Consider the following 21164-nt stretch of genomic DNA (forward strand, 5'->3'; position numbering starts at 1 on the left):
AACAAATCTTAATTGATCAAAACTAGCATTGGCAAATTGAAGTTTTACAAAAACCACAGATTGCAAATCGGCCTCAGACCTCCGACTGGCGCATCGCTAGCTGTCCTGGTCGAATACCTGTTATAGATGCTCTTCATTGCTTCTTCAAACTTGCGCAGGACTTTAGGAGGTGTTGGCCACTTCACGTGTCTGCCATGGTCTTTCATGGAGCGAACATTTTTGAAGCGACGGTTGACTTCGCGAATGTAGGACTTGACCTTGTAGCGTCGGTAGGCCCGCAGGATTATGAGGGCAGCGCGCATCCGCCGGTATCGCATTCTGGCGAGAGTGCCCCGCCAAACCTGGAACACATGGGAATGGTACAGATAAAAAAAAAAAAAAGGTAAGCATTCACAAAATATAATTAATCTTTTGAAGACAATTAACATTTCTTTTGGTTTAGGAGACACCTGCAAATAAATAAATAAATGCATAAAAGAAAAAAAAATGGTAAAGATGGACAGGAAAAAATGTTAGCAAATATAAGGTGATTCTAGATTTTCTTATAATCAAAGAGACATCTTGCTGAAACTGCTGCCATAAAGGCTGAAACAGCAAAAACGTCAACAAAGCTCAGTGTAAGTGAAAGCTATAACCCACCAACAAAACTAATACAACAGGAGATTTCAACAGAAATATTGTCCTCAACATGCTAAAGACGAACATACAAGTATAAAACAACAACATGCAAGGAAACAAGAGAAGAAATTGAGAAGAGATAGAGAAAAAAAAGAATACACCAAATATAGAAGAAAATTATAATCTCATAAATATTAAAAGAAAAAAGAGAAAAGCAAAACGGCCTATAAACAAATATAAACTGAGTGGCTATCAGATCCTTTATAACATCAATAATAGATGCAAGGGGGGACCCCAGAGAGCTGCAACTCCTAATCCAACCTCTCTAAAACCAGCACCATATGCTCCGCTTTAACAGTATTCCCTCATTCTGACACAAGCACCAAATCTGGTGTTAATGTGTCCCCTAAATAATCCCTGGAAGCCACTAATCCACTGACAGGGCCCTAAACATCAACAGTTCAAAGCACTATGGTTGTGTGCATTGAAGGCACGCTTCTGAATACCACTTCAGTGTAATGCATTGTAATCATGGAGATCATGAATATTTAATCCTTTACACTGAGGGGGAGGCGGGTGGCAAAGAAAAGGCTTTCTTCTATTTGCATATTGAAACTGCGGAGGAGGCAGTTTTCACCTGATGAGACCAGCAGTGTAACAGCGTGCAGAGAACAAGCTGGAGCACCGAAGACACAAACAAATCGATCAGAGAGGCTGCAAATAAAAGTGTTACATTTCTGTTCATCAGTGGAAAATGTCATGTTGGAACAAAAAAAAAAAAAAGGTAGAAAGCAGCTGCACACACAGCACAGCCACAAAAGTATTCATGATCTACAGTAACCTGAGCCACATGAGTAAAAAATTTAAACTTCTAATTACAAAGCCAAACTGCTTTCTGAGATTTTGGCTTTTCAGACCTTTAGGTTTGTTCAGTCATGTAATGTGAATTAAGCTGCAATCAGCCTGGTCTGTGCAGACAAAATCCACACAAAAAAACAGGCCAGTGTGGTTTATATTAAGTCGGCTGAACATTGAGGAAAATGATTTCCAAGATTCCTCAAATGTTTTGTGATTCTAATCAGAACAGAAATTTGTGTCACATCTGGAATTAAATTACTCTTTTTTTTTTAGTAAGGCTTCTAATTTATTTTCTGTTCATGCAAATCATTCCACATTCACAAAAAAAAAAATCATCCCTCCATTGCTGTGTAGGCTGAATAATGAAGACCTTGTCCTTCATTTCTGCAATGCTGCAATGTCTCTAATGCATCATGAATAAAAGAGAGAGATAACTGAGATGTCTCTCCCATGTGCTCATGGTGATGGTGGTGGGAGGAACAAGGTGAACGTGTTTGATTGTTTTTCTGGGAATAAGGTTAACATATTATTTCCATTTCAATTTTGCATTCAATCACGAAGCTGCTGTAAATCGGGCTCTAGCGGTTTTAGGTGAAGGCGCTTGGTCAAGCCAAACTATCAACATATTGCTGCGAGAAATAAAGGACCCAGAAAGCATTGACATAAGTATGTCAATCAGGAGGTTAATGCATTAACCTCCTGATGTTAAATGTTCATGCTTAAAACATGAAGAATTTTCAATCACGGTCAGGGTGACACTAAAAAGAAACACTTATGTTGGAATTTCAGATAGAGATTTGTGCATCAGCCTTGAATGCCAGCATAATTCTTTAAAATTTTGACACACCTTTGTTAGACGTCTTACATTCTTTGTACTTCTATGAATGACATCCTTTTATAATATAGACAAAAATACCAAGTGTCTAAGCACCAGCCCCACCTGGACCCAAAACAAGAGTAAACCAAGGGTAGAAAGTAGATGGACTGGTGTTTACCTTAAACATGATCAAAAACTATGTAACGGTTATAATGGTGAACACATTTGCACCAAATTCATTCATCAAATTCTATATGCAGATTTCATTTCGATTTCTTTTTTTTTTTTTTTTTGGATTGCAACAACCAAAAATAAATACATGAGTAGAGTAAACCAAAAGCAAATTAACTAAAAACTAAAGCAATCCACACCAAATCAATAAAAAAAATAAAAAAATAAAATAAAAAAAGAGGAGCTTTTTTTTATTTGGCAGCAGATAAAGGCTTTTCAGTCACACAGAGGGGATAGATAACCAGGAGTTATATATTCAGATACTGTTACATCCATGCAATAAACTCCTTACATGGATGGGCATGTAAGAATTTTATGCGAGGTTACTTGTAAATGTTTAACATATTTGTTTGACCTATAAAACTGGTTTATAATTTCTGCATTTTTTTTATATTAAGCTAAACTAATCCACTGAATAACAATAACTAACAGACTCAACATGAGTTTTCTCTCAGCTACAGTTAGCGTGCCTGTCTATTTGATGTCTGCAGAGAAAAAGGTGGCATTAGGCGTTGTCTCCTTTTTAGCCGTTTCAAGGAACTATGATCCCAAAACTGCATTGCTAATCCGGACTGGCCTGTAATACTCAATAGAAAATCTAAAATAAAAGCATAAAATAAGTTTATTCTGCACACAAATCCAAATAGGCTAGATTTATGTTAAAACATCAGCTTGCTTTGCCAAAAGCTCCTGCAGTAGCTTCTTTCTTTGGATAGCAACATGAGCACACTTCCTGGGTGAGTGAATGCTAAAAAGAGACACCAAGAAGATGCAGAGCTTTTAAATAATAGATGGACTTTTAAGTAAGGGCTGCATATAAGTATCATTGTGCACATTAATAATACTGAAAGGACAATTTAGAATGTGCTATTTCCATTGAGATTTCCAGTTACACAGATATTTTTCAAGTTGAAAATATATTTAGCCTCACTGCAGTAGATGCTGCTTTTAAATTCATCCATTTACTGTCTATATACCTTCTTACCCTTCAATTCAGAAAACAAAATTATTCCTAATTTAAGCCTATTCTTTATAGTTACCTACAATTAATACTCCCATATGAAGTATGTTAAATGAGAATAGCTTACATTTAATGCAAACAAGAATTTTGTTTTTGGTTAAATGTCTTGTACTTTGTCTCAATTTGAAGGATGCTCTCATGTCTAAATTTTTCAATACACAAATGGAAGCAAAAGAACAAAACAAAAGTGCCCAATTGGGGAATCAATGAGAGCTCAGGAAATATTTTGGCTGCCTAAAGCCCACATGGTGCACAGGTCTTTGTCAGATTAACAACTCTGTTTAGCGAAGCCGTAAGTCACTAATTACAATGTGATTGATGTCAGTGGTAAGAGGTGATACAGGAGGATAAAAAGAGCATCACAAAACAACATGAGAGCAGACATAAACCCATTGAACAGTTTGGAGTTTTATCAGAGTGGGATAGGTACATTGATGGTGCAGAAACAGCAGGGGTATCTACAGAAGCCCCACAGTTAGACACAACAATGTTCTGCCACAGTGTAGCACTCTGGCTCCAACGATTGAGTCCGACCGATGGAGATGACTCCCGGGGGTGCGGGTGGGGGGGGTTGAGGATAAATCAGGCCTGTAACGAGGCCCTTGACGGTCTGCCGCCTCAATCTTTGGGCCAATAAAGCCATCTGATCATTATGGAGGCGGTCCTCACCAAGCTAAGGGGCTCAGGGTTTAAGAGCCCATCAAACCAAACCCAGATTGGGGATCTTTTTCTGTTGCAACAAAGCTGGACAGACTGCTGCTGTTTGGGTTGAGAAATGAATATTAAATAAAGGCTAGGTAAACTCGGAAGAGTTGGAGGGTTTCTGTTGAGATACCGTTGAAATCCATAAAATACAGCACGAGTCTCACTGTGAGCTGCAGAAGCAGAATTCATCCATTTACTGTCTGTGCGCTCTTATCCTTGAAGGGACGCAGGGGGAGCTGGTGGGCAAGAGGGAGGGTAAATCTTGAACGGTTGGCCAGTCCATCACAGAGCCCCTCCAATATAATCATTGTTAGTGTGACCACTGTGAGGCTATTCGAATGCTCAAAGAACCCTTCTTTACACGCAAGATATTTTCAACAACCAGGACCAGAGCTGGCATTAGTTCCGGTACTTGAAAACCAGTACTATATGAGTACTATGACTAACTAGACATCTTCTTTTTTTAAGAGGAATAAATAGGATCTAAATAGCCCTATCAGAATACACACACTGCAAATTACTCCAGGCTATAAATACAATGAGGTGATGCATTTGTGAAGGTAAACACTTGCCACTACTGTACACAGACCAGTCTAAGATATGGAAAACAACTCCTTTATGGGATTTGCAAAAAAAAAAAAGCACTTTATTCTGAGAAGGACCAATTTGATGTCCTCACGGGACATCAAACTGCTTTTTAAATGACAAACTCAATGAGGGGGTGGACTGAGGGGGGCTAATATCAGGATTGTGTGACAGTATCTGATGAAGCTGCGAGGTTTGCTGACCTCTTGCTGTCAAAGGGAAACACTGGGAAGAAGCTGAGGGCAGCAGTCATTATCATAAATCAATGAAGGCCTCCTGTGAGTGGCACACTCACCAGTAACCCACAGCAATGACACTGGTTCCTAATCCCCCTTTACTCTCTGCATTGGGTTTAAACTTTTACCTCGGGGGGTAATGCCCTCCAATGATGTGAAACAAATGTGTTCAAACTGATTTGAAACATTGCTGTCTCATTAAAGAGCGGTTATTGAAGAGTCAAATGAATTGGCTCCATCGATCACTGAAATGGGACTCAACCAGATTCTAGGTGCATTACGTATAAGTCAGCAGAATAAGCTTTAAATAACAAACATCAGTCAAACTGATTTGAAGGACAATAAAATTAACTGGGTGATTCATCTAAGAAAACATTGGAAAGATTTCGTTATTCATCGCAGGATGAGAAGCAAATCTTTTACATTACAGGTGCAGCAAAGCACACAAACCTCGGGTGATTTGAACTATGAACGTACAGAACGGTTTTTATGCAGGTGAACTCTAGATTTTGCCAGAGAAAAGTCTTACCCACACAGTTGGCACCATGGTGTCTCAAAACATGAGGCGTATAAAACCTTGAAAGGATTTAATGCACACTTGTATTTTGAAGTCAGAGCATGTGAAAGTTTCTCTTGGATGAGAATGATTAAACAGTTTTATTTACCGTAATACTTTTGTGTTGTTTTACAAATCCATCAATTGTTGAAATAATCCAAAATTAAATTTGAATGCTGATGAAATTCATGATTTCTTTGAGGAAATGGGACAGCTCCATGGAAAGAAAGTGTAAAAGTATTCACTGTCCACATAGATTGATAAGTTGCGAGATTGATTGTTTTATGACATTAATAGAGTCTGATGCATCTTCAACTTTAATGCACAGTTGGGTAACTGATATCTGTTAAATGTCCTGAATTGGTGATTTGTGAAGAAAACAAAATTCAACATGCAAGATGTATGAATTCCACACAGAATACGTGGATTTTGTTTTAAAATATTATTTTGGCTTCAACTCCAAATGTATTGCTATTGTTAGCCACCCTGTTGTTAATTTCTGAAATATAATAAAAAATTTAGTTTTTGGCCGTGTTGTAACATAAAGTGTGACACCTTCAGCCTTACATGTTTGTAACTTAGTTGTGTACTTTGTTATCTTATAAAAAATAAAATACCGACTAAAGAAAATTAAAAACCAAATCCATAGCAACATAATTTGCCACATTAAACCATCAGATTTTTATCTGTCACAGTGTTGAGTTTCTTTAGAAAGGATTTCTAAAACTTTTTGCAGGAGGGATAAAAGGATCAGAGACTGTGTTTCTGCTGAGGTTTTTTTTTCACAATAAATATATGTGTGGGCTGTTGAGGGGATCCAAGGTAGTGCAGACTTTTTAGAAAGTCAGCACAGAAACAGCTAAATGTTAGCAGTCCTCTTTACCACTCCGACAATATTGTTCCAAGGAAAAATTCAAATGACTACATTATTCATTGCTTTCAGACACGATTTACCAACCGAGTATCAGTGGAAAGGATTAAGTAAATGTCTTCATCAAATAAACTTTTTCCTCTAGACGCTGTCCATATAAACCCCATGTGGCTTCTCTATAAAAGCTGATGACCCATAACAAAACACTCCTCATGTCTGATAAACCCAGTTTCACACATGAACCATGTAAAGCTTTGGAAAGCAATTAAAACCGAGGTTCAGAGTACACGAGGGGGGTGTGTCGTCTCATCATGGCGCCTACTCTGACAAACGCTGACAGGTACTGTGATGTGGATGGCTGAGCTTGGATTTATGAAATATTCATTTGCAACACACAGAGCAGGTGGGGGAAGTTTATGTATAATTTAAGGGCTATCTGTATTTATGTTGGACTCTGGGATTCTTGTCGTTTTTCTTCCTGTTCTTTAAAGTAGGAATAAAAACTGCCCCTCCCCCCCAAGCTTGATGTCAGTGAAGGATTTCACAAAACCAGACAATAAAAAGAGTAGAAGGATGTGATGAACCCTAGAATATAAAGAAAGAACTCATAAATAGAGGATTAATTTGAGATGAGAAGAAGCCCTCGCCCCTCCTGTACTCCGACTACACCCCCCTCCTAAAAGCAGGAGGCATTATGGTAATTTAAAGGCATAAAAGCAGAGACGTTTTCCAAGAGAGACCAGCTCATAAAGGCAGCAAAACATAAAGCCCATAAAATACATAAGTAATCTTATGGAACATAAGTTCAGAACCAACTTCCAACATAAACAAGTAAACAACAAAACCATTACAGCGAAACAGAAGGAGCATCCACTTCAAAAACAGTCACATCACACTGACGGAGTGAAATCTTCTCTTTCTCCATTAAAATCAGCAAACATTTCTCTGTTGATCAGTTCTGACACATTCAAGCCCTTTTGAATGTTATTGTAGTAAACAGACATGGCATATTGTTATGGCTAACAACTCCTAAATCGTCTCATGCATTTAACAATATATTTACCAAGGTTTATATAAACCGTACTTTGACATTACTTCAGAAATGGTCAAAACAATCTCATATTCAATGCAGGTCGAAGGCAGAAATCTTCAAGGTATTCATGTTTTTAAGACTTGATCACAAACTGTTTGTTTGAACGCCTGTCATTATATGTCAATGTGGGTTTTTTTTAGATACGAATAAAACATTTATAGTAAAAAATGCTTTAATCTAATAATTTTATGCATAGTCAACTCTAATTAGCCAAATTACACTTTAATTTGTTTTTGTCCAATTCAAACTTTAACTGTGGAATACAGGTGTGAATTTCAAAGGCCGACTGGAAAGATTTTCTACTGCTGATGTTGAGGAAGATAATCACATAAGTGTCATCTGCATTTAAATGGAATATGATTTTTTAAAACAAATCAAATTTAAACAGAATGCTTAGTCTGGTCTATAACCGTCAGATTAAGCAGGTAGAGACAATGGATGGCAGGTTGAAAGAAAATGGGCTCCAATACAGAGCCCTGATAAACTATTTTGGACATTGAGAAAACAGAAGAAAAAGGGAGTCTGAACGGTGGGGCCTGGTGTCTCCCGGTTTACACACGCAGCTGCAGTGTGAGCTGACACTTAAGCTGTATGCAGAGTCACAGACTGTTTTGTTGACAGGGCAAACTAAGTGGAATTAATATAAATCTGTGAGGTAAATAAGGACAAGGAGAATGTCGGTGCCTCAGTCATACAGCACTAACTTTTGGCACTGTGCCGCCTGGCATAAGGTTGGATGGTGTGCCGGGTGCTGATAAAAGGCCCGCTTGGCACAGCAGACCAGACTCCGACTGGGATGTTTTCTGAGTAACAGCATGGAAAGATACAGGAGTCTATTCTGCTGTCACGCTTTTATTTGACGCTCTGAAAATATGGAGTGTGTGAGCATGCACATAATGAAAGCTTTGCTTCGACACTGACAGAGGACGAGATTAAATACAGCTTCTGGAAAAAAAAGTCAACCATGCTGAGCCATTTGCTTTGGCGGAAGAGCTACAATTCCTCTGAGCTTTCTCTTTGTTATCAAAGCTGGATTATACACAGATACAAGATAAGGGTTTCCTCAGGGGGAAGAAACTCCCGACAGGTCACATCGATCAATAAATAAGGTCAACCAATCATTTCACTACAGAAGGTAATTCGCCTTGGAAAACCCTTTCATGTCTGGGGTTACCTTGACAAAGGTGCACATTAAAGCTGTGGAGGAATACAACACCACAGTGGGGAGGAATCTGCTGACATCATAAATGCCAATCAGTCGGGTCCCAAGCGCAGCACAAATAGTGCCTCACTTGATTTATGTACGAGAGCTCTCTCACACTGTTGATAAACTGATGCTGTACAAGTGTGACCGTCAGTCAGAACTGGCATTTTTTAAAACCGACATAGAATTTGCATTGCATATTCTCAATTTAAACCTGAGACAGTGTGTCAGTCCACGTTTACAAACCATCACATTCTTCCTATGCATACTAAAACGACGCCTGTCAGCGAATGCAGCATAATCGCACCAAGATCTTGGCATTCTCGCCTGAAGGAAGTGTCATCAAATCACTGACGCATGAGGAAGACAACAACCACTCAGTCCAGTGACGCATCCAGAGATCGCAGCATATTATTTTCAATGTGTTCAAATATACTTAACTAAGTTGCAGTTTATATAGGAAAATCAACTGTTTTAAAACCACTACATTCTGATAAAGAAGCTAAAAAATAGAAAATTAAAAGCAACACCAATAACACAAGAGGATTTCAGCTTCTAAAACACCTCTGAGCTTTTCCAGTTAACTGCAGAGTCACAGACGTATTCCTCTCAGAGGTTATTCATATGCAGAGCAGCATCCGATGTAATCCAGAAGGAACAAGATCTTTGGCCTCGGAAACACAGGTAGCTCATAATCTCATTTCAAGAATGTAATCAGATGATTTATGTTTATGGGTGGCAACTGGCAGATTTAATAATGATTGATGTTTAGCATTAGAAGCTCTTTTATTATTACCAAATACCATGAAATAGCAATCATCAGTTTGTTTGATGGGTTAAAATACAAGAAAGAAAATGAGGGACAAAATTGTACAAAGTAGCAGTAGAACTATACAGATTAAAGATTTAATTACATGACATTTTAGCAATAAAGTGAATAAAATACGCCCATGTGGTCACGATTACCTTCTGGAGGAAGACGACGATTCTTTTGACCATTTCTGCTCGCTGCTCCTCCAGGCTGAAGAGAGTCCGCGGAGTGCGGATGAAGACCTTTGTTTTGCCGTAAGCCACGTCGTGGTCAAACTTGCAGCCCTGCAGAAGCTTCTTAACGGCGTCTTTGTCTGACGGCAGGTCATGGTTGGGCCATGTAAACTCTGAGATCATCTTGTATCTAAAGAAACCACAGTGAAGACATGAGAAACGGCAGTGTTGATGCTTCAAAGCTACATTTATAACTATTTTTAATCTACTATTTTAAACTATTTTAAGTTTACTCCGTAGCGGTATTGGAGTAAAGAGGTCAGAACATAAATGTACGTCACAATTTTCTGATTCTTATTAGTAGAAAAACACTGTTTTGGTCTATCCCAGCAACAAAGTTGGAAGTTTACAGCTGTAAAATGAGAAAATTTGGAGATCAAAGTGAACAAATAACTTTCAAGGGCAGTCAAGATGAATTTTTATTAAGAAGTTCACCTTGATAACAATAAACGGACAATGAATAAAAGATTAAGACGCTATTGTCTAGTTTGTTGAAAGACGGCCTCTATAATTCTTTTTTGGTTGTTATACCTCTGTAGAAATCGTGGATATGTCTGTCTGTAGGCGAAGCCGGCCCGACGCACTCTGACGTTCTCCAGCAGGCCGAGATACTCCACCTGGTGGCGGCAGCGTTCGGGCTCAAACAGAAGAGGAGATTTGACATCGTTGGGCTTGATGCAGCGGACGTAGTAGGGTTCCTGTGGATTGCAGAAGACAGAAGGCAAACAGAAAAGTTGTTGTCCCTTTCTTTGGCACATCATAATGGCTGATCCATTGGACCCTGCAACTTTTTTATCCTGTATGTGGTTCAGCGTAGTCATACTGACCCTGCATGTGCTTTTACAAGGGTTTTTTTTAATTGGTGTAGTTTTGGGAACCAACGGTCTGACGGTACAACAAAATATGATTATCTTTATGTCCTAAATTTTATGCTATCCAACAATTTGCTATTTTTGTTTGCAAAGATGAAGGTCTGTTATAAATAGCTGTGGAATTGTTTTGGATTTGTCCCACCGTCTTTCATAGAGTTCACATGTTGTTCATGAAATTGGTTCAACTGATTTTGACTCCTCACCTTGCTGGCAAGGTTCTCCACCAAAGAGATCATGGAGTTTTTGAAGATTGTTGCTGCTGTCAGTGGCCGTTTGGTGACCTCTGTAATTCTCAGTTTGCCCTCAGGCCACATCCCCTTCAGCACTGGATTGGAACTATGAAAAAAAAAGAAGAGAAAAACACATAAGAAAATTGAAGGGATTGATGCATAAAGAGGGAAAAATATTATAAAATAAAATCCAACCTTAAGTAATAAAATTATTATTTGTTCTCTAGTGAAAAAGATGCACCATATGGTCCAACACAGCTTCTTACTTTTAAGGCAACAGTTTACATCCAGTTCTTGATTTATTCAGTCCACTAAAAATAAAAGCAGCCGCTTCCAGCTTTTATGTATTCAGACGCCAACACAACCCGTCTAAACCAACCCTGAAATTTCTGTTCATGCCTAAAGGCATTTTAGCAAAATTAACACTTATGTTAAGCATCCTTTGTAAAACCACTCAAATCCCTTAAACCTTTAACACCTTTGTTTTCCATTTTCATTGTGATTGTGCATAAATTAGAGTCAAACCTTTGTTTGTCTGCTATACGTGAGATTATTTCTGATTTAAAATAGTTTTTTAATGGGCCTACAAGATAAGTCAACACGTGATTAATTTGGACCATTTGATTTAGATCATTGGTAAAAAAAAAAATACACTAGCTACTCATACATTTTTCTCAAAAAATGGTTTAGCCTTTTAATAGGCTGCTGTGAGCCCATTAAAAGGCTGATGGCAGCCTATTAAAAGGCTGACGGCAGGCTTTTAAGGCTGTTCTAGGAAGTTTTTCCTGCATGTTTGTGAGTCTTTATGGGAATGTTTGAACATTCATCAATCAATCAATCAATCAAATTTTATTTGTATAGCACATTTCAGCAGCAAGGCATTTCAAAGTGCTTTACATAATTAAAATAAAAACAGAAATAATCAGTGAGAAAGAGAGAGATTTAAAAAAAAAAACATTACATCATTAAAACGTCGAAAAGAAAGAAGAAAAAATTAAAAACATTAAAGACATTCATGAGGTGAGACACTAATGTTGAAAATGACTTTGGAAAGTCAATTTCCAAAGTACTAAAATACCTACATTTGGTAGGAAAAAGAATAACTTTGTAGGCTTTTTGAAATGTAATTTAAAGAAACCTGTCTGCTTTTTTGTTATTCAATTATTTGGAGAAAAAAAAACACTCAAAATACTTAATCAGCTTCAGAGCTCAAAGCTGATAAACTGATTCCCATCAGTGTTTTAGTTCTTCAGTAGTGTTCAAGTAGAAACAGGACTGAAATAGCGCTGAATGTAGTCTGCTAGGTCACTTTTCCATAATCAGTGATGTTTACTTCAGTGATTTGGAAATAATTTTTGTACTAATGTAACCTATTAAATAATGTAGATTCGTAGGCCTATTGTCAGCTGCTTTTCTAGTTAGATAAAGGTGTTCATTTTTGTGGTGATATAGTCGTGTCTTTACTCAAGGTTGTCATAATGTAAGTATATTGTAATATTCCAGGCCAACATTGAAAAATCAAAGATGGATATTTTAGATTAGGAAACTCTATTCAGCTACAAAACTTTAACTTTTAATTTCCCAAATCTTTGCTTTAAAAGCTACGAACAATTGAAATCTCCACAGAGCACACAAGACTTAAGGATTTATTATGTCATATTTACAAGAACAAACTCAAGCTGAAAGAGTGTAGTGTTAGATAAATTCGAGGAAAGTCTTTGAATTGAAAGTGCAACAAGAGATATAAATAGAATGTGAGGAAATGTTTAAAGGTGTGCTTCACCTGTTGTACAAAAGTCTCTTGAAGTCTTGGAACAGGGTGTCTTTGTTCTTATCAATAAAGCCCACCACCGAGTACCTGTGAAAAGAAAAATGTCTGCTAAATACACACGACGCTCACTTTAATGTTCGGACATACTGTCGATTACACAAATTGTGGTCATTGAAAAAAAAAGGGACCTTTTCAGCTTTGTTCTGCCAGTGTACAGAATGTCTGGTGCTAATGTACACCTTTAGATGATACACTGAGCAGGTGAAGGAGCTCCAAGCTGTTATAATTCATGCTGCGAGAGCTTTAAGTTTCCTGCCTTATCCAACAGTGGCACTGGGATCAATCAAGGCTGCCAAGCCTGGACCTGCTCCCCTGGGTACCAGACACTTAGCCTTCACAAATAGGCTCAACACATTTCCACGAGAGCCCTTATGATGGTTCTTAGTGTGTGTGATTTAATCATAAAAGTCATGTTCAGGTACTGTGAGTGACTCACAGCAAGCATTGAAGATGTTACTCTTGACCTGCAAATAACACTGTTAAAAAAATAAGGTAATGCTTAATACTGTTTTGTTTTTTTATGAATGCATACTATACAAGTACATCTCAATAAATTAAAATTAAAATTAAACTGAAAAGTCAATTTAGCGCCCTTGGTTTGATAAAAATCTACAGAAATAAATGCCTGAAAAAAAAAAATCTCCCAATGCGTCGATGTTGAATTAAATTGCTGAAATAAAACATTCACATTTTTTATTTATAGAGAAGCACATGTTTGTCAAAACAACAGAAAAACAGCTGCACCCAAAGTCAGCAACCAAATATATTTCACCTTATTATATATCAAAAGAAACCGTATTGAAAAAAATTATATTTCTCTTCAGAGATTGGAATGGACAAAGTAACCTGGCTTAATAAAGTCTATTTTGGTTAAAATCTACTTTAAGAAATCTGAATGAGATGGCCTTTAATAACCTCACTCTTTTTCTGGAAAAACTTAATGTTCTCAGCTTTGGTTCTAGTCAGCAGCTCTGAGACATGAATGCATAAAAGAATTAGAAAAGAGGATGAATCATCAGTAAAAGCTTTCCTTAAATAAGTTTAAAAAAAAAAGTAAGATACTTACGCCACGTCCCCTGCATAGTGCCTGATGCGAAAGTCTCTGTCGAACTCCAGACTCTTATCAGTCGGTGAGAGCTAAGAAGAGGAACACAAACAGTGAGTGGACATCACCAAAGTGAACATAGAGCTGGATATTTCAATAGCACCAGGCTAAAAAATTATAGAGGTTTTTAATCTACAGTCACACTTCCCACATTAATAAGGTCAAGTTCAATACCGATCACATAAGCTGTCCTTGCAAAGTCTCCAAGTGTAAATAAAAACAAAATCAAGCAAAGTGGAAAAAATTGTCTAATATAAAATTTAGACTAAATATTTTGTACAGATTTTAGAGGGTAATATTCTAAATATAACCAAAATACATTTCTGGAACAACTTAAGGTATTAATCAAAGGAGAATTTGTCTGTATTCAGATTGATTGGTTGTAAATTTATTGTAATTTATAACATGAGTTGTACAAAATATCCCTATGGTTGTTTTTAAGTGCGTGTGTATAAACACATTTGAATATAATAAAAATGTTAACATTTGATTTCAGTTATTTAATGTAAACTGAGTCATAGCACAGTCTAAATATGACATAAGATGGGAAAAATATGTTTTATACAAAAATATGGAATTTTTTTTGTTAGAATTGATCAAATTTTACAATTATGTAGAGTCAAAAATGTAACTGTGTATTTGTGATTATACTGTCTGAGTTGAGGGATATTTTTCCAAATTTTGTCTATCATACATTTTATAAGATCACTGAGAAAACAGTTCACATCCCTCTATTTTACAAGTTGGATCGATGGTTTATTTAATTTAATGTTATCAATATAGGCATGGAAAGAATACATGGATTTCTTTATGCAAAGATTGACAAAAATCATAGCTTTTTTTTGAAGGTCAAATACTCTTTAGGAGATTAAATTTTCTAAAGCTTCTGTAGCTTGAATTTGACTCAGCAACGCTTTAACACAAACCGAGCCAGAAGGACCGATGATATTATTTCCTGTGACATAAAGGCAGCTCTGCCAGAATAAAGGAGGAGGAGACATGTTTTGGTTGCTCTATTTCACCCTCTTTCATACAAACTGGCGACAAACCTGGCGTAATTTCTCATCAATCCTAACACTTTATTTTTACCCCCTTTAAACAATCAGGCTCAGCAGGACTCTTTTCAACTCCAAATGAATTTACAGTCACAAAGATTTGTGCCAGTTCTACTTTAAAACAAAGCGTCAAGTCATCGGTGGCCCTTTGATCACAACTCTTCGCAAGTCAAACTGTGATGGCTAAACTGAGTGTCCAGAGTGATTTGCAGAGCTATGAGCATTACTGACACAGCAAACCCACTGGTGCAAGAAACACAGAGACTGTCAGGTTTGATTAAGTCCCACAGTAAAAGAGCAAGAGGAAAGAGAGGAACGTGCATCAACGTTAGGAAGTAAAATCAAAACCGGTGGGGGGGCAAACCGAGACAGCAAGAGGACGACTGAAGAAGACGGAAGAGGAGGAAAATAAAAGTAATTTAACAAGTTGAGACATCAAGGAGGAAAACAAAGGTAAGGAAGAGGGTGATACTGAAGCATGTATGGGAACATGTGATGAGAGCAGAGGACAGAGTCAAGTAAGCAGAAAAAAGGGAGATAACAGCAAATGGGACAAGAAGGAAATATGCAGGTGTATCTATAAATATAGATTGGGACATCAACTGAATTCATTGAGTGAAACTCGTAAAGATTAATTAGATGGAAGCTTTTATTCGAATTAATTTACATTATTATGGATTACAGATAAGAGTCAATGGATCAGTTTACCATAGAAAATTTACATTACATGAGACCAATTAAAAAAAAATTAAAACAACTAAAACATATGTCAAACTCCTCTACAATACCACAGTAGAACGGAGCACTTTCTCATCTGGCAATGACCTTTTGTGGCTTTTGTCGAGGGACTGAAAGTTGCCCAGCTGTCTGTTAGGTAACTTTCATAATTGTAGGACTTTTCCATGATTGTGCATAACATAATATTATTATGCCAAAATAGTTTTTTATTAGTCTTATTTAGCAAACTAGTCTTATTTAGCAAACTTAGTGGAAAAACAATTTTGGGTTTTCACTTATATGCAGAATCAATGCACAGCTTCAGTTATTACAACTAAAAACCAGCGATCAGCCCGAAACCTGGGAGTAGTGATGGACTCTGACCTGAACCTTCAGAGCCACATTAAGACAATCACAAAGTCGGCCTTCGATCACCTGAAGAACATCTCCAGGATTAGAGGACTTATATCTCAGCATGATCTAGAGAAACTCATCCATGCGTTTATCTTTAGCCGCATTGATTACTGCAACAGCGTCTTCACAGGTCTGACTAACAAATCAATCAAACAGCTGCAGCTGATCCAGAACGCTGCTGCTCGCGTTCTGACTGAAACCAGGAAGATAGAGCACATAACACCAGTTTTAAAGTCCCTACACTGGCTCCCTGTAGCTCAAAGAATAGACTTTAAAATACTGATGTTAGTTTATAAATCACTGAACGGTTTAGCACCACAATACCTTAAAGATCTGTTATTGCTGTACCAACCGTCTAGACCCCTCAGATTTTCTGGTTCTGGTCTGCTCTGCATCCCCAGAACCAGAACCAAACGAGGAGAAGCAGCATTCAGTTTCTATGCACCACAGATTTGGAACAAACTTCCAGAAAACTGTAAAACTTTAAATCTCAACTTAAAACCCACCAGTTTAGAGTTGCTCATGGCTAAATTAGGGTTAGAGTGCGGGTTTTGATGTCTTTGATGTTTTTATGTGTTTACTTTTTTAATCTTTTTTTTTTCTTTTTTTAAAATCTCTTTAATGTTTTTATCTTTACTTTTTAATTTATTTTTATTTCTGTCACTGTTTACGTTTTAATGATGTAAAGCCCCCCAGAAAACGTCCCAGTTAAACTACGTTTAACTAAAGTTCTACAGGGTTTAGAGTCCCAGTTGACGGCGTTCGACTAAAAACCTAGAGGTCAGAGTCCCAGTTAACCGACGTTTAACTGAAGTCCTAAAAGGGTTTTTATGTTTATCTTTTTTTTTTTAAATCTCTCTCTCACTGTTTATTCTGTTTTTATTTTAATTATGTAAAGCACTTTGAAATGCCTTGCTGCTGAAATGTGCTATACAAATAACATTTGATTGATTGATTGATTATAAAAATCAATCAATCAATCAGTTAGCGTATTTGGCAATGAAAAGGAATGGTATGGACCTAATTCATAAAATAAAAACCTTTTAATGATATTCCAATGTATTCAGATGAACGTAATAAAAAGCTATTCATAGTTGATCAATGTGCTTCTTTGATGACATAGAGCTTTAATGTCACCTGCTTTATGAATTGCTTTTTCTAGATCATATTTAATGTAATTTAATAGGTTCAGGTGGTATATGCTAAAATAAATTACAACCTTCTACAGCCATCAATAGTTATTTAGAGGCTAGTTCCGTCAAATCAGCCGTTACAAAATGTTCCATTAGTTTATGAAAGTGATGAATGACTCATCGGTGTGCTAAGAGCTCTCAGACTTTAACAAGAAACACAGACACACAAGCGGCAGCGCACAAGAGCAAATTCTGCAAACATAATAAGAGCCTCGGATTTATTTTAGACAGCTGAATGAACCAAGTCCAAGGCCCGAATCAAAACCACAAAGGGGCTGGAAGTAAATCTTTGACGGATCCGAGACAAAACTCCTGGTGGAAATCAAAAGATTATTTACCTCCCTGGCAAAAAAAAAAAAGAAATCTGCTGAGACACAAAGCTGGTTCCAGTTACTGTCGACAAGAGTTTGATGAGGAAACAAAAGAAATGTGTGATTGCCTGTGTGTGTAAGTGAAAGAGATAACAATTAGAGAGCTGTTATAATCACAAAAGTCTGGCACCATTACAAGAAGGTGCAGCCTGTTATGAGGTGATTGGCTCTGTGCACTTTCACTCTGACTGAATTCATTGCTTTCTGCCAGAGTTAAGAGGTTCTTTCAAAGGGATTGTAGTTTGACAGTGTCTACACATTATTATTCATGTCTAAATTTAATCATTTTACAAGACTAAAATTTTCACAGTTAAATGTTTTATACCCTTTTAGACAAAAGAAGGAAGTTCACGACTAGTGTGTTGCAGGAATTTTTACCGAAGTCAGGCTTTAAATTTGAAATACAAACTGGAAGATGATGCTGGACGGACAGACGGACAAAGTGAATGGACGCATTCAAATCTGGTAGATAGACGAAAGGAAACAGATCAACCAATTGATAGAAGGATGAGCAAATGAAGATAGTAGTGAAAAGGCAGAGAAGAATGGATGAATGAAGTACTAAATAGTTTAGTAAACCATTTAGTACTTTTGACATATATCCATGTCAAAGGGATGTATATATGGGAAAAACAGATGAAGGGAAATATTGGACAGATGATGGACAAATGAATGGACAGATCTATTAGCAAAGTATTTTATACAATGGGACAGAGAAAGTCTGCAAATACAAATATTTTTCCATACTTATACAGATGATAAAAATGTTCAAATTAAACTAAAGATTTCTAGGTTAAATACTCCAGCCTGCGTAGGAAAATGTATTCCTCTGACGATTGTGTCTGAGCAACAGCAACACAAAGAACCTAGAATGAAGTGCGACTTTTGCTGAATTCACACAGAAACTATTCGTATGTCAAATATTTTCTATTTCAAACATTTCCTCCCTAAAACTATTGAACAACTGCTTCATAATTTACTGTTAACGTAATCAAAAGCCAATTTCTTTACCGTGTGACGCTGACAAACCTTCCAATAAACAACCACCTTATCAGGAAGCCAGATACAAAAGTCACAAGTTTTAAGACCTCAAAAAATGCTTTAAAAGTGATTTGGACTTTTTCAGTCATTTCAAGTAGTCTTTGTCGGAAAAATATTAGCTTTGTGAAGTCTTGTAGACCACAGTGGTGCATCCATTCAGTTTAGGATTATGTTTTTTATTCTGGAATGATCCATAAAGCCAAGTTTAGTGATTGAACAAGCACACATACTTCTTGAAATGGTCAAAAAAGGGATTTTAATTTAGATTATTATTATTATTATTATTATTATTATTAGAAGCTTTTACTCTTTAAAAAGGAAAGCCAAGTACGATTCCCGATGAAGACAATGAATTTAGCGGGTAATAATAAATAAAAGAGAAAAGAAAAACTCCACTCTCTCTGGCAAAATATGCACAAAGAAAAGATGCAAAACTTGTTTCTATTGCATTCTGTTTATTCAGAAAGTTGTTTACAGATTAGTTTTTCTTTTAAGAGGTAATCAGGAAAAGGACATACAGAGCAGACGAGCAGATGCTCTCTCAGACAGGCAGACTGCATCTGCTGGACGCCACACAGTCCCCTCATCCAAAACGATCAGTCACACTCCAACACACACCCCAGAAACAAAGCTTGGCATCTTCATTATTAGCACCCCTCCTGTGATTTGGATTTGGACTCAGCCTATTGCCATGACCAACGTCAGACTGTACATGTGTGTCTTTCATTGTATGACAGGGTTACTACACATTTTTTTAATTTAAAAAGTTTAGATTTTCCCCGACTTACATTTGAGGATTGGGTCGTCTGTTCAAACTGTTTGGAGGTCATTTAATTTCTGTTTCCTGGCGGCTCATAATCAGTACGCGGAAAGCATGAAAACTCCACAACTCCATAAAACCTGTTTTATAATCTGAGGCACAACAACTTGTGATGCTGTTTCAGTATTTCTGTGGATTTTCGGTCAACAATTAAGGAACAAAGACACTGTTGCTGAAGTTGTTAAATTGAAAGGGTGCTGTGGATGAACATGAGCAATCAGTGGCTATGGCTAACAGTAGAAGGGGAAAGACAGAGCAATGTTAGAGAAAGTTTTATTTTTTTTTTGGTGCTAGACAATTCAATATTATGAATGTTAATTGAAAACCAGAATGTAGTGTCTTAAAACAGCTTTTGTAATTTGTTCTTTTGAAGGCCAAGAGTGAAGCTAACAAAAATTGCTCAGAAACTAGTAAGAACCTGCTGTACCCTCAATAGTGGAGTTCATCACCAGAGAAAAAGATGCAAAATTAGCAGAAACACAGATATTGACGAAAGTTGTTGCTCAATACCATTTGCATGACATTAACTTCCTATCTATCTCTATATAACTGACTCATTGGTGACTTAGCTGTTGACAAACTTGCACAGCAACATTTTCATGTTTTGACATCGTGCTCCATAACTGCTTAAAAAAAATAGAAAAAAGAAAACTATGTGGAGTGAATGGAGAAAATGAGTACAACAGCTGGAGAGGAAACTGGATAAAACAGGTCACTTCACCAGTACTTCAGATATTTAAAACAAAAAAACTATTCAACATCGACTGATATGAAACCCTCAGATAGTGATGTATTTTTCAGCCGTATAGTCAAGATGAAAATAATCTACCATTTTCATTAGTTTTTAGTCACTACAAAATTAAAGAACACTTGTAATACAGCACTGCGTTGTGAACGAATTCAATATAAAGTTTTCTTTATTGAACTAAAATAAGCACATTTGGAATGATATTCTAATTTGAGATTTACTTGTTGACATAGATTTTCTACTGCGAAAGTCAACAGAAAAAAAAATACTCTCGACAAACTCGGCTGGTGTACAGGAGGATGTCCTTCATTTTCTACAGCACAGATCGTTTTGATAGACTGCCAATAAACCAGACTTCATTTTTATCTTCGCCTCCCCTGCTCCTGCCAGACTTTATGCTCCCATGCATCTCCCATCACTTTTACCTTTCCAGCAATCCTTTTAGCCACCTGTGCCCCAATAATCTCTGTCCCCAGGAATAAAGAGAGCTCTCCCAACAAACAGGCCAGACCTCCTGATGAGCAGCCTCTGATCATCTCTGAATCTCTGCAGCAGCTATCAGGGCATTAAACCACCACATACAACGTCCCTCCCTGACTCTTAGCAGAGGGATGAGTACAAACCCAGTCCAGCCCATTAGTAAAGCCACAGAGCTGCCCTGTTGGATATAATATCCTCCTGTTCATAGGCATCATTTTGACTCCCTCCACGTGTCCTTTGTACATTTGCTGACCTTGTGCCTCCCTGGTGTTAATGACCACTTCGTTTGGATGATTAGCACTATGAACACATGGTGCGTGAAAGCTCTACCTCCCAGGACATCCCCCTACATGAATTCATACATGTGGCAGCTGGTGGAGTACACACACACACAAACAACTTGTTAGTATTCTGCACCTGTACACGCCACGTGCTGGGATCTATGTGA

At 37.2% G+C, this 21164-nt stretch overlaps 1 protein-coding gene across 5 annotated transcripts in view; it reads right to left on the bottom strand.

The window, feature by feature from the left end:
- Nucleotides 1-21164, bottom strand: part of myo1d (myosin 1D) — a 98625-nt gene that overhangs the window by 37176 nt on the left and 40285 nt on the right. For all 5 annotated transcript variants that reach the window (XM_081600898.1, XM_008437408.3, XM_081600897.1 and 2 more), the window contains 6 exons: nt 13839-13909; nt 12725-12799; nt 10915-11047; nt 10371-10537; nt 9762-9969; nt 118-341 (listed from right to left, as the gene is read on the bottom strand). In XM_081600898.1, coding sequence (XP_081457024.1) covers nt 118-341; nt 9762-9969; nt 10371-10537; nt 10915-11047; nt 12725-12799; nt 13839-13909 — 878 coding nt within the window. The remainder of the gene's footprint in view (nt 1-117; nt 342-9761; nt 9970-10370; nt 10538-10914; nt 11048-12724; nt 12800-13838; nt 13910-21164) is intronic.

The sequence above is a fragment of the Poecilia reticulata genome, chromosome 19 (genome assembly GCF_904066995.2).
Source record: "Poecilia reticulata chromosome 19, P_reticulata-male-v2, whole genome shotgun sequence".
NCBI classification, from domain to species: Eukaryota; Metazoa; Chordata; class Actinopteri; order Cyprinodontiformes; family Poeciliidae; genus Poecilia; species Poecilia reticulata.